At 36.3% G+C, this 13960-nt stretch overlaps 1 protein-coding gene across 2 annotated transcripts in view; it reads right to left on the reverse strand.

The window, feature by feature from the left end:
- Positions 1–906: 906 nt before the first annotated feature.
- The window catches only part of PIK3R1 (phosphoinositide-3-kinase regulatory subunit 1), a 60436-nt gene continuing 47382 nt past the window's right edge, over positions 907–13960 (reverse strand). For both annotated transcript variants that reach the window (XM_062599296.1, XM_062599295.1), the window contains exons 8-16: positions 11893–11995; positions 11111–11209; positions 10805–10985; positions 10189–10314; positions 9019–9161; positions 8570–8746; positions 8398–8466; positions 5905–6075; positions 907–5444 (exon numbers count right to left, since the gene is read on the reverse strand). In XM_062599296.1, coding sequence (XP_062455280.1) covers positions 5255–5444; positions 5905–6075; positions 8398–8466; positions 8570–8746; positions 9019–9161; positions 10189–10314; positions 10805–10985; positions 11111–11209; positions 11893–11995 — 1259 coding nt within the window. In that variant the 3' untranslated portion in view covers positions 907–5254. The remainder of the gene's footprint in view (positions 5445–5904; positions 6076–8397; positions 8467–8569; positions 8747–9018; positions 9162–10188; positions 10315–10804; positions 10986–11110; positions 11210–11892; positions 11996–13960) is intronic.

The following is a 13960-nucleotide window of genomic DNA, read 5'->3' on the forward strand; positions in this document are numbered from 1 at the left end:
ATTTAAAAGAATAGTGCCTACTTAAAACAGTCAGTTTAGTAATGAGAAAAATTGTAACAAATACGTTCATCTGAGATCTAACATCAGTTTATGTTAAATGGAACAAAATTGTAATAGTAGCCTTTAATCTGTGCTTCTTGTAAGACCTCTAAGGCCTAGTGACAGTGTTGTGAATATTAATAACCACTGCAATTCTCTGGTGCCCAGATAGCCGTCATGGGTATTATGTCACTGTGGTGAGCAAAATATGGGCAGATTTTGGAATGGAAACATTGGAGAGAGCTGGAACAGGGATCTCCTCCTGTTTCCGGACTGCCTGCCTGACAGCCCTGGAGATCCCCTCCTGGGGCTAACTGCAGACGGGCAGGAAGAAGTTCAGTTATCGCATTCTAATAACGACTGGAAGAAAACAGCGCTCAGACCCAGCCTTACCCCACTCCCCTCTCACTTCCTCCCTCTTCTTCAGTTTCATGACGGTTTTCACAAGCAGACACATTCATGAAGCTGTAAATTATGTTTGGATACAAAGACTGACAGGCTGGCTTCACGGAAATCAGTGGCAAAATTTGCACTGATTTCAGGAGAGCCAGAATTTTATCTGCAGTGTAAAAGGGCAGATTTATAGATCATTAATATTATACTACTTTTGCAGGAGCATGAAATTACGAGAACTGCCATTTTGGCACTACTTGGCATGAGCCTGTTTTGGAGCTACTCAGCTACTCCATTCAGTTCAGTAAATAGGAGGGCTGTGACTCAGATGAAATCATTTGCTTTCTACTTCCCTCTAATATGGTCATTTGGTCCCATTTTTAAAGTAGGGCACACATACATATATAGGAAGAGTCAGCAAAGGAGTCTGTAGAATAAATGTTTCAGTCCCTACTGAAGCCTCAACAACTGAAATGCAGTTTCAAAACAACCTTTATTCTGCTTGAAGACTTAGTACATTTTTTTAAAGCAACTCAAAAACAAGACACAGCTCCATCAACTCTATAGCTTGAACAAAATTTCAAGGAGGCAAGTTTTCATTGTTGCCTTGTAAAGGCAATTTACAACCCACCTTACCCTCCACCTCCTCAAAGACCATTTTGAAACAAAGTAATCTTAATGTTTTAAACACATTTAACAGAACAGAGCTTTATTTTTAAAACAAGAAAAAAAATAGCAGCATCTTGGGCAGCTAATGCAGTCTCATCAGGACAAGTGCAATGTAATGTTACCAACTCACACAGCCCAGTTTAGTCTTCTACTGCAGTAAATACACGATTTTCTATATAAAATGTTGCATTTTGGAACCTTGTCCCATGGGAGGCATTGTGCTTTGAGCTGCCCATTTCTAAAGTGACCCTGAAAAAAATAATATCAGGATTCACTTTCCCAACTTAATACCATGCATAGCAAAAGCACTGTGTGAAAATCGGCAGAAGTTTTCCCCATTAGAAGCATCTGAAGGTTTTCCCAAGCATTATTCATTGCCAATTACAAGACAAAGCCATTTCTTTACTACAGAACAGTTGACACCAAATAGAAAATTTGAAGATTTGGTTTTACAGATTGTTTGACAAGAATTCTTAGATAAGTGAACCATACAGACAGGCTTTAAAAAGGAAAAAAAAAAAAAAAAAAAAAAAAAAACCACACAGAAACTTAGCCTTTTAACTGTATTTGGAAACATGCTGCACCCACCAAGATCTAGTGTGTATGTGTGTAAACAAAGTTAATGATGTCGCTTACTAAAGTCAGCAAAAAGATTACATTTGGTGCAAATGGGCCTATATTAGGATCTATTCATACATACAAACTGCATGTGTGTGCGCATATGCAAACCCCCCAACTCTCAAATTCAAATTAAAGAAATCAAAAACTTGCACAATTTTTCCTCATATTGCTTGGGAGTGCTAGGTTCTCTGTGCTATATGTCATACCTTTCAAAAGCCTTGTGAAAGTGCTGCTGCAGTACAGCATATCTCAGGGATTTAAAATAAAACAAAAAGAAATCCCAAAACAAAAAAAAAAAACCCTCAATCAAATCCCACCCCTGAACTATATTAGATGGGAACATTATGTATCAATAGAAATATAGAAAAGCACCATGTTTCTTCAGTTATATTCACATATTGTTTTTTTCCAGACAAATAGTCTGTTTTAGAGCAAATCAAAACTGGAGTGAGCAATATGGTATATTAAGGAAAAACAACTCCGCAGCAGACAGGGCCTTTGGCAGGAAGCAGGGCTGTGCATTGTAGAGGACGGGAAATGCAGAGGCCACCCAATGCCTGGATACCACAGAACTCCCTCACATGCCCACTCCGAGGGATAAGCGATCCCTGTACATTGCATGGACACTGCATAGGCAGGACTTCTCCTAAAGAAGCCCTAAGCACTAATCCACACAACACAGAGCTTGACTCATTGTTGCTTACGGAAGAAGAGCAAGTGTCAAATTTTAACAAACACTAGTTTTTCTCTGCTACAGCCACAGATGAAGTGAAGTAATATGGCATGACAGAGGAACAAATGGCATCCCACAATGGGCTGGGCATGCTAAGAATATGGCCCACTGACATAACAGAGATTTTCTTAATATGAGGAAAATTAGATCCAAATTAGATCCAAAGTTACCATAAAATTTCTTGAGAAATATTAAGTGAAACATCAATTCCGATTACATACAATTTTCTTTTACAGAAAAAGAAGTGTAATTTTACACTTAAAATTTCAAAATTAATATAAGTCAGAAGAGCATTTTGGACTGCTACAAGTGCTAAATTGTTGTATACTGAACTAATTTGTGATTTTAAGCCCAGTAGTATCACTGTCATGCTAGTGTAACTGTTGGTGCTTTTAATAGTAAAAGAAAGTTACTAGAAACCCTAATTCACATGGTCCTATCCTGAGACCTGATTGGGGGAGAATGAGGAAGGGAAGAGATGAAGACTAAAATTCTATCCAGAAAAAAAAAATCAGAATAATTTTTAAAGTAATGACTATCTTGATATATTAATATTGATTGAATCTTGTTTCCTGATGTAAGTTTCAGAAAGAAAATACAGCTACAGGAAAGCAAGAACAACCCACCGAAAAAGCACAAAATCCAAACAAAAACAAAAGCCTTACAGCATCAGAAATGAAGGGATACTGTAAAAATTAAAAGAGATAATATAAAAACTACTGTTGACTGGCAAATTTCCTATTATTTCCAATAGCTTAATATGTACTGCATACTTTGTCTTAAATCATGTATTTCTAAAACAGAGCTGTTATGAGAAAACTCCATGGCTCTTACTCTTTTGATTGCGTATGCAACTGCCTTTTATAGTAACGGGTTTTCCCTTTGCATCACAAGGGAAGAATAAACTCTTATCTTTACTTAGTCACAACCTTTCCAAGATTTCTCTGAATATCATTATTTTCAGTTTATAATGTGTGAATTTACTCAGTGTGATTAGGGAAATTAATAATCGTTTCAAGCCATCCACAGTGAATAGCCCCAGAATTTCTAATATGTTTGTGTTAGTGGGATTCACGTATTTATTTCCTTTAACAGAACCACAATTCTGTAAGTCTTTGGTACTGAATTGTAAAACTGTTCACTTTGATATTGTCTCAGTCCATAAGCTTATGAAAATAAATCCAAAATAATTATGGCAGCCTGATGATATTTTTAAAACAAAGATTTTCTAATCTTAATTAGCTCTATGTTGTATCCAATTGTTCTGAGCAAAGGTGAGAGCTTTTTTCACAACACTAATACAAAAAACAATCCTAGGCAACATTTTAGAGAAACTTCCTTCATATGAAATGAAAATATCTTGACATGCTAACAAAGATTCTGCCACAGTAGGTCAAGATGTCATTTATTTACTATGAAGAGTGGATTCTTTCTGAAATTCAAACTCTTTCTCCTCATAGCCACATTTTCCTTTTTTTCTGCAGTCACTATCAGAGAAGGATATACAACTTTTCTTCTTCCAAATACAAAGACAATCAAGACAGAAGTTCAAAATGCTTCATGAAGCAAACATAGCACAGTACCGTATTCTAAAGATATCTCTGAAACAATATTGTTGGACTCCATGATAATTTGTAATGTTCATATACTTTTATTGAATAAAGCAGCTTTGAAGCTTATCAGGCACTGCCCAACAAAATATTTAGTCAAAAAAAATTATGAACTTTTTAAACTTTGAGCTTGTAGCTCAATATTCTATACAAAGAAAACTGTAAAATATTTCATAGTTTTAATTCTGAAGCCAACTCTTGCTGGCTTCCTGTACATTTCTTTTTTTAAAAAAAAAAAAACACAAACAACCAACAAAATGAATAGCAAAAATCATTATCAGGAAAAATATTTTCAGGCAAAGAAAGAAAGAAAGAAAAAGAAAGCAAGGAAAGAAGAAAAACAAGCTTAACTTGTAGATATGCTTGAGACAAGACTAAAGCCTAAAGAAAATTCAGTATTGCATAGCACAGTCCAAGGATTCAGCTTTCAGCAAACAGAAAAGAGAAAAGAGAAGCAGTTTGGTATTGATAGTTTCCATCAATGATAGTTAGTCATCCAATACTATTTACATTATTATATACTGTATGCCATTGAAAGTCCTGTTTTCTTCAGTCTTAAATATATTCTTAAAACAGGATTTTTAAATGTCTAAACAAAACACTTCCTGGCACTTCTCTATTACAATTCCTCTGGACAACACACTGTAACTGAAGTCCTTTTAAAGTGTCCCTTATAAATGAAAGTGCCATTCTGCTACATATCTTTCACCAGAATTCAAAAAATCCACAATGCTGTGTGTCTGGATCCACTGAGTGCAGCAACACCAAATCCAAACCAGGTCATGACCAAGAAATTCTGATAACTGGATCACAAAGACCTCTTACACCTGGGGTCTGCAGAATCCAACGTTCTAGCTGGTAAAGCTTCAGAAGTGGTCGTAAACAAGCACCATGGTTAAAGGCCTCTATGTCCCTGTTGGGAGATCAGGATAGGATTTCTCTCTCTTGTGTTTTTTTTAATTAAAAAAAGCACTTCAGATTAGAAACATACGTTCACAGCTTAATACTGTGATCTCTCCCACTGCAGTTGTGAAGAAAAGCTCTAGTCCCATCTGAAGACAGATAGCTTTGATACTGCAGCTCAAATTCTTGAGTAAGGCTTAAAGGAGCCTTCTCTATCCAGAGGCCTCAATGTTGTCAAATCTTTTCTTTAGAAAAAAAACCCAAACAACCCAGAGTATTAAGATCTTCATCGCCTCTGCTGTGCATATACTGGGTAGGCTAGTGTGACATTGAGAGAGTCATTGTGCTGCACAAGTGATGTGTGTTGATAATGTAGCACCAGTTCTTTGAGCGAGTTGTACAAGTTATATGGCTCTGCGAATCCATACCCAGTAGGTGTTTTGTTTATCACACAGTGCTTTACTTCTCCATCCACCCTAAAAAGGAAAACAAAAAGCAGTTATTAGTTTGACAGTACAGTAACGTTTAGCTAGAAAATAAGCTATTAACAAAAATCTTCCAAAGCTAGTCACTACATAGAATTCCTGTCTTCCACACTGGGATAATGGTAAAAGTCTAGGTTTAACCAAAATTCTTAGATGTTGTGTTAGCTTTGGAAGGCAGTAGGCAGGCAGGATGCTGCAGCTGCACATGAAGGAGATATTCCATGCTCTAATTTCCCTTCTTTTCCATGAGGCTCCTCTGTGGGAGTGCCACAGGTTTGAGCTACGCAGGAAAGAGAGGAGGAGCAGCAACAAGAATGGGTGGCCTCAGGGCTTAGTCTGCTTCTAAGCCCAAAGATATAATGGGATCTAGGCATATGCAAGTACTCATCTGCCTCTCGCCCAAGGTAGGCCTCAAACGATAATTGCATCATTCACAAATTAGGGCACTTACACAACAGAGCAAGCATAGCAGCCTTGTTTGCTGCTTTCTCGAACAAGGAATGTTCCATCTCGCTTTCCCCGCAGCAGATTTTCAGCTTGGCTTCTATTGATATTTCCCACATTCCATGTTCTCTCATCATGGTGGGGTAAGTCCTCATCATCTTCTACCATAGAGTACTGGCTGTTGAAATATGACAAAATACATTTATGAAACATGTTACAGACCAAAAACCAAGAGCAAACTACTTCCCCCTTCACATTGCTTGGAAAAAAAAAAAAAGTCAATGGCTACTAGGATGTCTCCCTGGTAAACCAGGGAGGTAAATCATGTAATACTGCAACATTTAATCTGTTGAGTAAAAATAAAATACAAGTTCTGGTCCTTGTTTCTTTTAAAAATACTCATGTAAATCTGAAGAAGAAAATAAAAGGATGCTGTTTTATTTTTCAGAATCTGCTGTGAGCACTTCAGTACTTTTGAAGTACCAGTGAAATCAATATCTTCTGAGTCAGCTTCATTTCCAAAGATCAGAATACTTGGTCAGCAGTGAAAAATAATGCAGTATATTGACTACAGCTGCTGCTTGGGAAAGCTATGAGAAGCCCTACCGGCAGACAGATTAATAACTCATAGGAAGATGACTGTGTGGAAAGGGTAAAATAATAGAATGGTGGCTCTCCTTATAACCAGATTATGAGAACAGTATATAATACAGAGTTTTCTCTTCCAAAACAGACAAGTGTAAAGATAATTCAAAGTATAAAGACCACCATGAAAGAAGACATCTCCAGAATGGCTCTGTGGACATCAGTGACATCTACAGCTCCAGGATGCTCTGCTTGTCCAGTAGCCTATACTGGTGTGCCCCTCCTCTCCCATTTAGCTTGTAATCAGTGTGTGTTTGGCAAATACATTTATTCTCTCTGTAACAGGTATTTAATCATTCTGTATTTCTGAAGATTCTCAAAAGTCTACAGAAATCAGCAATCTCACACAGAATTCAAATTTTCAGAAAGAGGAGGAAATTCTTTTGTTTCATGTGACACTCCATCTAGCTCCCTTATCCTATCATATCACTTTGTCCTGTAAGATATTCAAATGCGTTATTCAAATGTGTTCAGCAGTGACTCTGTTTTCCATCAGCACCTAAAGAAAGGGATTGCTACTTTCTACTGCCGCTACCCATACTGACTTTTTCTGCTTTATAATGTGAGAAAATAGTCAAATTCCAAAAGTTTAGTTTGCCAGCAAAAACCTGAGTACATTATCAGCTTCACTGGCAAGGACAGTTACAGAGTTAAAAAAAGATTTTCTTTAAACAGATTCACTTGCTAATTTGATGCAATGTTAAATTATTCTTTCTGTCTAGTGGTTAACTGATTGGAGTACTAAGTGGAAATAGGTGACTACGTATTCTCCCTTACATTATCTTTGATCTGTGTTAAGACTGGGTGAATAACACGGGTTCAAAATGCCTGTGCCATTTTTATAACCTTGCTTCTACCAATGCAGCCACAGCAGAGATGCACAATAACCAGGATAAAAGCAGGAGACTTGGTAAACCAAACCAAATTAACAGACCACTAATGTGAACAAGGCTAGAATGCAAACTCATGAAACAGTCATTGTCAATCTGTTTTTAGACTACTGCTTAGTGTTTAGAATAGTGTTTTGCTATATGTTACTCAGCCAGGCAGTGCAAAAAGCATGCACAGGAAACTACATAGGTGACAATGTTGATATGGATTTTTACTCAGACCGTTCTGTTTTTATATTTGTTCAATTCTTCTCTCTTTTGTACTTAAAACTGTGAATTCAAGTCACTTTTGATATTATTTTATGGTTTTCATTTGGTTACATTTGGTCTACATTCTCACTAACTAAGAGTCTTTTGCTTTTTGCCCAGGAATTAGGTGATACATATTCAGTGGCCAAGCCCAAGTTAAAAACATAAATGAAAGTCAATTGCTCAAATGACAGAATACTCTTTTGCTACTACTTCTCAGAAAAATTAACTAGACCAAAAATCAGAGAAGAATCACTCTTCAATATACTAATTGTATCATCTCTGATACTATTGTGATATAGTACTCTGGTACCACTATACTAGATGGCTCCATGGTACCAATATTTGAACTTTGAAAAGAGCCTGCCTGGGCCTGAGACCTTCTGAACATTTATCCATCCATGTAACACTGCTCCAAGACACTAACACCTTATGATCTTCACTTCACTGGTAACAATAAAGATACTGGTTAGGTTCCAGTGCTTTGCTATAGTCACCTGATTAGGTACCTTTGTGAATGATAGCACTAGGGGGTGAGATGGAGTCCTTTCTAATATTTGTATTATGTAGGCTGCCATGTGTTAACAGTGTACACTGTTATTGGATACCTAGGCTTGAGATTTCTTCTATGTGCTCCTGGAATTAAATATGCTTTATCTCATTATTGTGTAAGATGAACTGAAATACCACGAATATTTAAATCTTTTAATACTCACTCTTCTGTATTTTCATTGCCCAGCCATTCATTTAGCTTCTTCTGCCGAACCCCTTTTTGAGTCAGCCACCTGGACAAAAATTACAAATAAAAATAATTGTTATTCAGAGAAGTTCGATGCCAATAAAAACAAACTTTAAAATATATTTTTATTAATTCATAATGGTACTTACATCAAATACTGGTCTCTTGTCTTCCTCAGCTGGATGAGGTCTGGCTTAATGCTGTTCATACGCTTGTCTATCTCTCTATATTCAGCTGCTTGCTTCTTTAAATCCTCTTCTAATCTACGTCGGCTGTCCACAATTTCACTTATTCGAGACTTCAATTTTTCATAGTTGTGCATAATTCTGAATGGAAAAATTTGGTAAGTTATACTCTCATGAGGTCTTATTCACAACTTTATCTTCTATTTTCTCATGCAGATATTTAAGAGAACAGATTATTCCTCTAGATGTAGGTGCACATTTTGCAAACTCGTATCTACCCTAGTTAAGGCTTGCTTAGCTTACAATGAACAACAGTAAACTGGCCAACGTGCTTTAGTTTTAGGTAGATTTGTAATTGGTACCGTTTCTTTCCTCAAAAACATAAAATTTGAAGTGCAAATACAAATACTGACCTTTGTATTTCCTTCTCATTTCCTTCACGTTTGAATTTTTCAATGTATTCCTTACTGTATCTTTCTTGCGTCTGGCACTGCTCTTCAAATATTTTTATTGTTTCATTAAATGCTTCAATAGCTGTTCTTTTCATTTGAATTTCCTGAAAATAAAATAATTGTTATTACAGTTCTTATCAAACAGAAGGGAAAATTTATTGGTCTGTATCACAGAAAGACTTCCGTATGTTGTAACAGAATGGCTTCAATCCCTTTACCAAGAATGCATTCTGTCTGCATAGCCTTACAAAATAGAGAAAACAGGCCTGTGCAAACTGCTAACATGATGAGGTTTTCCAGGAAAGGCAAACTGCTAGACAAAGGCCTAGCTTCAATATTTGTTTTGTATAAATAAGGAGGATTGGAGGCTTACGGCACTGCACTTTGCCCTTTGTACCAACTAATGTCCTCAGAAGTGTAGCTGAGTTTCTAAAATAGAATACTAAGATGCAGTCAGTGCTGGAGAGATCTCAAGAATTCATCTAGTCCATCTTCTAGCCCCTACAGAGTTAGATGATACCTAAGTTTTTAAGGCAACTTTCAGGTTGCCCACATACCTCCACTTGCTTCAGTTATTTTCAAGCATATTTCCTGTATATTGCAAGAAGCTGTCTAGATCCTGAGGCTGTAAAACAGCGCTAACTCTACTGGCACTTCAAGACCCAGTTAATAATTGGTTAAGATGAGAGAAGCATAGAGGCAGCTTTTCAGTCCTGCACTGTATTTACATATCCTCTCTCTCCTCTGTGTAAATGAAAACAGCTCCTTCAAAAACTAATAATAAAATACAATGTTCCCTTGCAGATATGTCTTGAAAATCTGAGCTTGACCTGATGAGGTCAGTGTGCAGAAGTGTTGCTAAATCAAGGGAGTTCTGAGCTTGCTTTGGATGCAGGTGACACACTTAACCATGGGGTTAGGTTGCAGGTAGTGATGGTTCAAACATGAGTAAGCATTCCCATTATACTGAGCAAGCACATCAAGCATGTTTCCTCTTTTGGCCGATGGTAGTGGTGGAGGAAGGGAGGAGAAGGCAGCAGCTATCAAAGACAGTGGTATGAATTTATAGTAATATTCTTCTAAAAACAGAGAAGACAACCTCCACTCTGTCTGGTTTCAAACATAGCTCACCTGAGATGTTCTTGTATAGTCTTCATAGAGTCTGTCATATTCTCGGCTTTTTTCTTGGAACTGGGTATTATATTCATGTAATTTCTTTCCCACTGCTTCAATACTATCCTCTTTTACTACTTGATCCTGGGAGGATGAGAAGAAGGAAATACGTTCAGTAAAGAAACAACTACACTACACAGATTTTCAGGAAAAAAACTGCTTAAAAATGCCCAAATATTTTACATGGAAAATGTGGTATTTCTCTTATCAATATGGAGACATTATATACTATATGCATATAATATGCAAATTAGAAATAAAATTAATGACAAAAAACAATTTTACATTGCAAATATGCAGCTTTGTACTGAAAATTATATATTTCATTGTTAATGAAACAGATATTTATTAACATAAGTTTATTTCTTATTGACGTATCTGCTATATCTGAAGTTTTAATTATTTATTTGTAATTTGTGGGGTAGGTTTTTAAAGAAATATAAATCTAGCTTTATATCCACTTTATTTTTTCAAATATTAACAGATGTGAGGTTCTTTATAATCAGTGACTCCTCAGGCTGTAATAATTTCTCTGTACATTTAAGTGGAACGCAAAGAAAATAAACCAAGTTACCTGCTGGTACTTAGATACTGGATACAGTAATTTTACATCCAGTTTAGGATTATACTGGGCTAGAGACTCATTCCGGTAGTGGTTTATTAGCTCGACCACAGAGTTGAAAGTTAATGGGTCAGAAAAGCCGTATTTCCCATCTCGGTGAAATATTTTGATTAATTTGTTATTTCCTCCTTTCCTGCAAATAAAGTTTGTTGAAAAGTCAGGCATAATTCAAATACTATTGCCTAAAGAATGTAGTATTTGAAATTTAGTATTGCATGTATACTGTCCAGTATTACAGACCTAGTATAACTATCTTACCTTAGTGTGAGAGTGTAGTCCCCATGCATTTTGGTTGAAGCATCTCGTACCAAAAAGGTACCATCAGCAGTGTCTCGAAGCTTCTCATTTACTTCTTCTCTAGAATGAAAGCAAAAGTAACCAATCATGTCAGCTACTTCTCAATCATTTCTTCTCTCACTGTGCTCTAATTTCTTCCGTTCTAAAATAACCGCTTTTTTTAAGAGCCTTCTTGATCTCCATATGAACAAACAGTTATTTAATAGCTTATTTAATTTACCAGTGAACAAATGGAATATAAAACTGGTATCTTCAATGTCCTCTTCCTGCTGGAACAAAATAATACTAATGCAAAGGTTTTTCTGCTTGTTCATGCAAGCCTGAGCAATTGGAGAAGCCAGTGCTGGTCTGATGTACCTATATATAGTACAGTTAAAAATGTTGCTAATATATGGCACTTGTTAGTCTGGTTATTAACTATTGTGCCTGAAGTTGAGGTTCTTGATGTAAGAAAAGAAAAAAGATACTTATTTCTTGGTGTTGTCCTCTCAGGCAAGCATTTCACATAGCTATCTTCAAATAATACAGCAAGCACCAAATCATTTTACATATTACATTCTAGCCTACTGCCAGTAACTTTTTAGTCATGTTTGGAACAAAACCAACTGTGATATGTTTGTGTTGGAAAACATCCTAAAACTGGCTTAGAACTATATTTTTTCTGTGCTTGAATGGAACACACGCATATAACATAGCAAGAATATAAAGCAAATATAGGAAATATAAATCTTGAATGGATTTACCTTGAGATATCTCCCCAGTACCATTCAGCATCTTGTAATGACATGTTGTTATTCATACCGTTGTTAGTTACAGTGTTAGGTTTTGGTGGCTTAGGAGGCAGTGCTGCAGATGAAAAGAGAAAAAGTTGATTATAACTCATTGAAAATCTTACCGTATATACCTTGAAATTATACCTCAGTGCATGAATGAGAAAAAATGAATGGTTATGAAATACAGTTTTCCATCACTAACAGTATCTAAAAGGTGTTAGAAGAACAAAGATATTTTACTGAAAAGAATATATTTCAACAAAAAAGATCTACTGTTTCAAAAAGTATGTCACTCTTGCAATAACGTATTTTAAGCAAGACATCACCCCCACCCCCACCCCGCATCAAGAAAGCATTTGGAAAAAAAAATCTGAAGTTTGTTTTTACCTCCTTACACTGTCTTCAGGTGAATATAAATAGTAAAATATGTAAATTTTTTTTTCCCTCCTATGCAATGATCTTAGAGGAACATTGCTATTTTCTCATATACGAGCTAGGTAATTAAAAAGGCAAACCCATAGCAATACTGTACGTTTTAAGAAGAATTTGGTTTCTCTGATACTCAGCATTTTGTGCAATGATTTGCTGAAAATCACTTTAAGAAACCCATCTGTGACCCATATATCCCTTGTGTTAATCTCAGTATTCTACAGAATAAATTGTATTCGAAATGCCAGCGCTGATTAAAAACCACATCCCCTTTTCTCAATGTCAAAGCTGCATACGTATATCAGTGGATGCCAGAGAAGATACTGCAGCACTCCTGACTTACTAGCAAGGGAGACTACATTGAAATCAGGATTAAAAATCAACCCAGCTCTTTTAGTTCTCCAGTAAGTACAACATTCCTTATGAACATGTCTCTATGTATAATATGATCGGCTACAAAAGAGAGTGTTTTTATAATTGCAATCAATGACAAGCCAGCTTAAGATTTTAAATACCACACGATAAAATGATGTGATATGAAGAATTCAATTAATATTATTACATTTTAAAATCTGTTTTTCCTAAAACAATACAAACCAATGATTTGTAATCACTGTTTCAGGAAACACAAGTGTTATTACGGCATCTCTTTTTAGCCACAATGTGGAGCAGAGATAGCAAAAATGGTAATAATAAAAGAAATGCAACATTTTTAGAATGTAATAGCAGAGCTAGAGCTACATATGACAGAATAAAATCAAAACAGAAACAGGTCAATTCAGGAAAAATTCAATTAAGCAAGCAGACAGGTATTTCCACAGGTTATGATTCTAATTGCTATAATCATGCACTAAAATGCAATTTAGTTCTAATCTATGAAAAAAAAAGAAAAAGGAAAAGTATTTGTATCAATGACAAAGTAAATAAATCTCAAATATCCCGTAAGGATTTCTCAGCAGCTATCGTAAAGACCGAAAGGAATTAGTCTTCCATAATAAGACTGCAGCTTTACCTGGTGGATCCATTTCTATGTAAAACATCAAGTCTGTGCCACAATTTATATCTGTCTTAGGATAGTCTATATCCAGTTCTTCCATATTCCAAACAGTATTGTACATTTGTATGAGTTTCACTGAGTAAGCTCAGACATAAGAAAAGAGTCGGGCTCTCTTTGTAATGGTGTCTTGGAATTCATTTTAAAACCTACAAGGGGCTGCACTGTAACCTATTACATCATAACCCGCAGCCAATCCTGTCAAAATAATGTCACCAGACCACTCCTGGTTCATCATTCTCTTCTACATTCATCTTAAAACAATTTCAGTTTCGGAAAGAAGCTCCATTTAGCAGAACTGCAGTATAAAGCAGGTATTACAAACAGAAAGCCTGAGCGGGCTCCCCTCGTGCACATCTCCGTTTCCTTTTCCTGACTTTGCCGCATGGTACAGTCCAATCCTGGCAGGGTGACAAAAGGCTGATATGCTGCAGCACGTAGCTTTCACACAACACATGCACATGCACACGCACATGCAGCGGAGCTCCGCTTACAGATAGGTAGGTCGCTTTGCAGTTACGTTACCCTACTCAGATGCCTACAGTGTACCATTCA

The sequence above is a fragment of the Rhea pennata genome, chromosome Z, assembly GCF_028389875.1.
Source record: "Rhea pennata isolate bPtePen1 chromosome Z, bPtePen1.pri, whole genome shotgun sequence".
NCBI classification, from domain to species: Eukaryota; Metazoa; Chordata; class Aves; order Rheiformes; family Rheidae; genus Rhea; species Rhea pennata.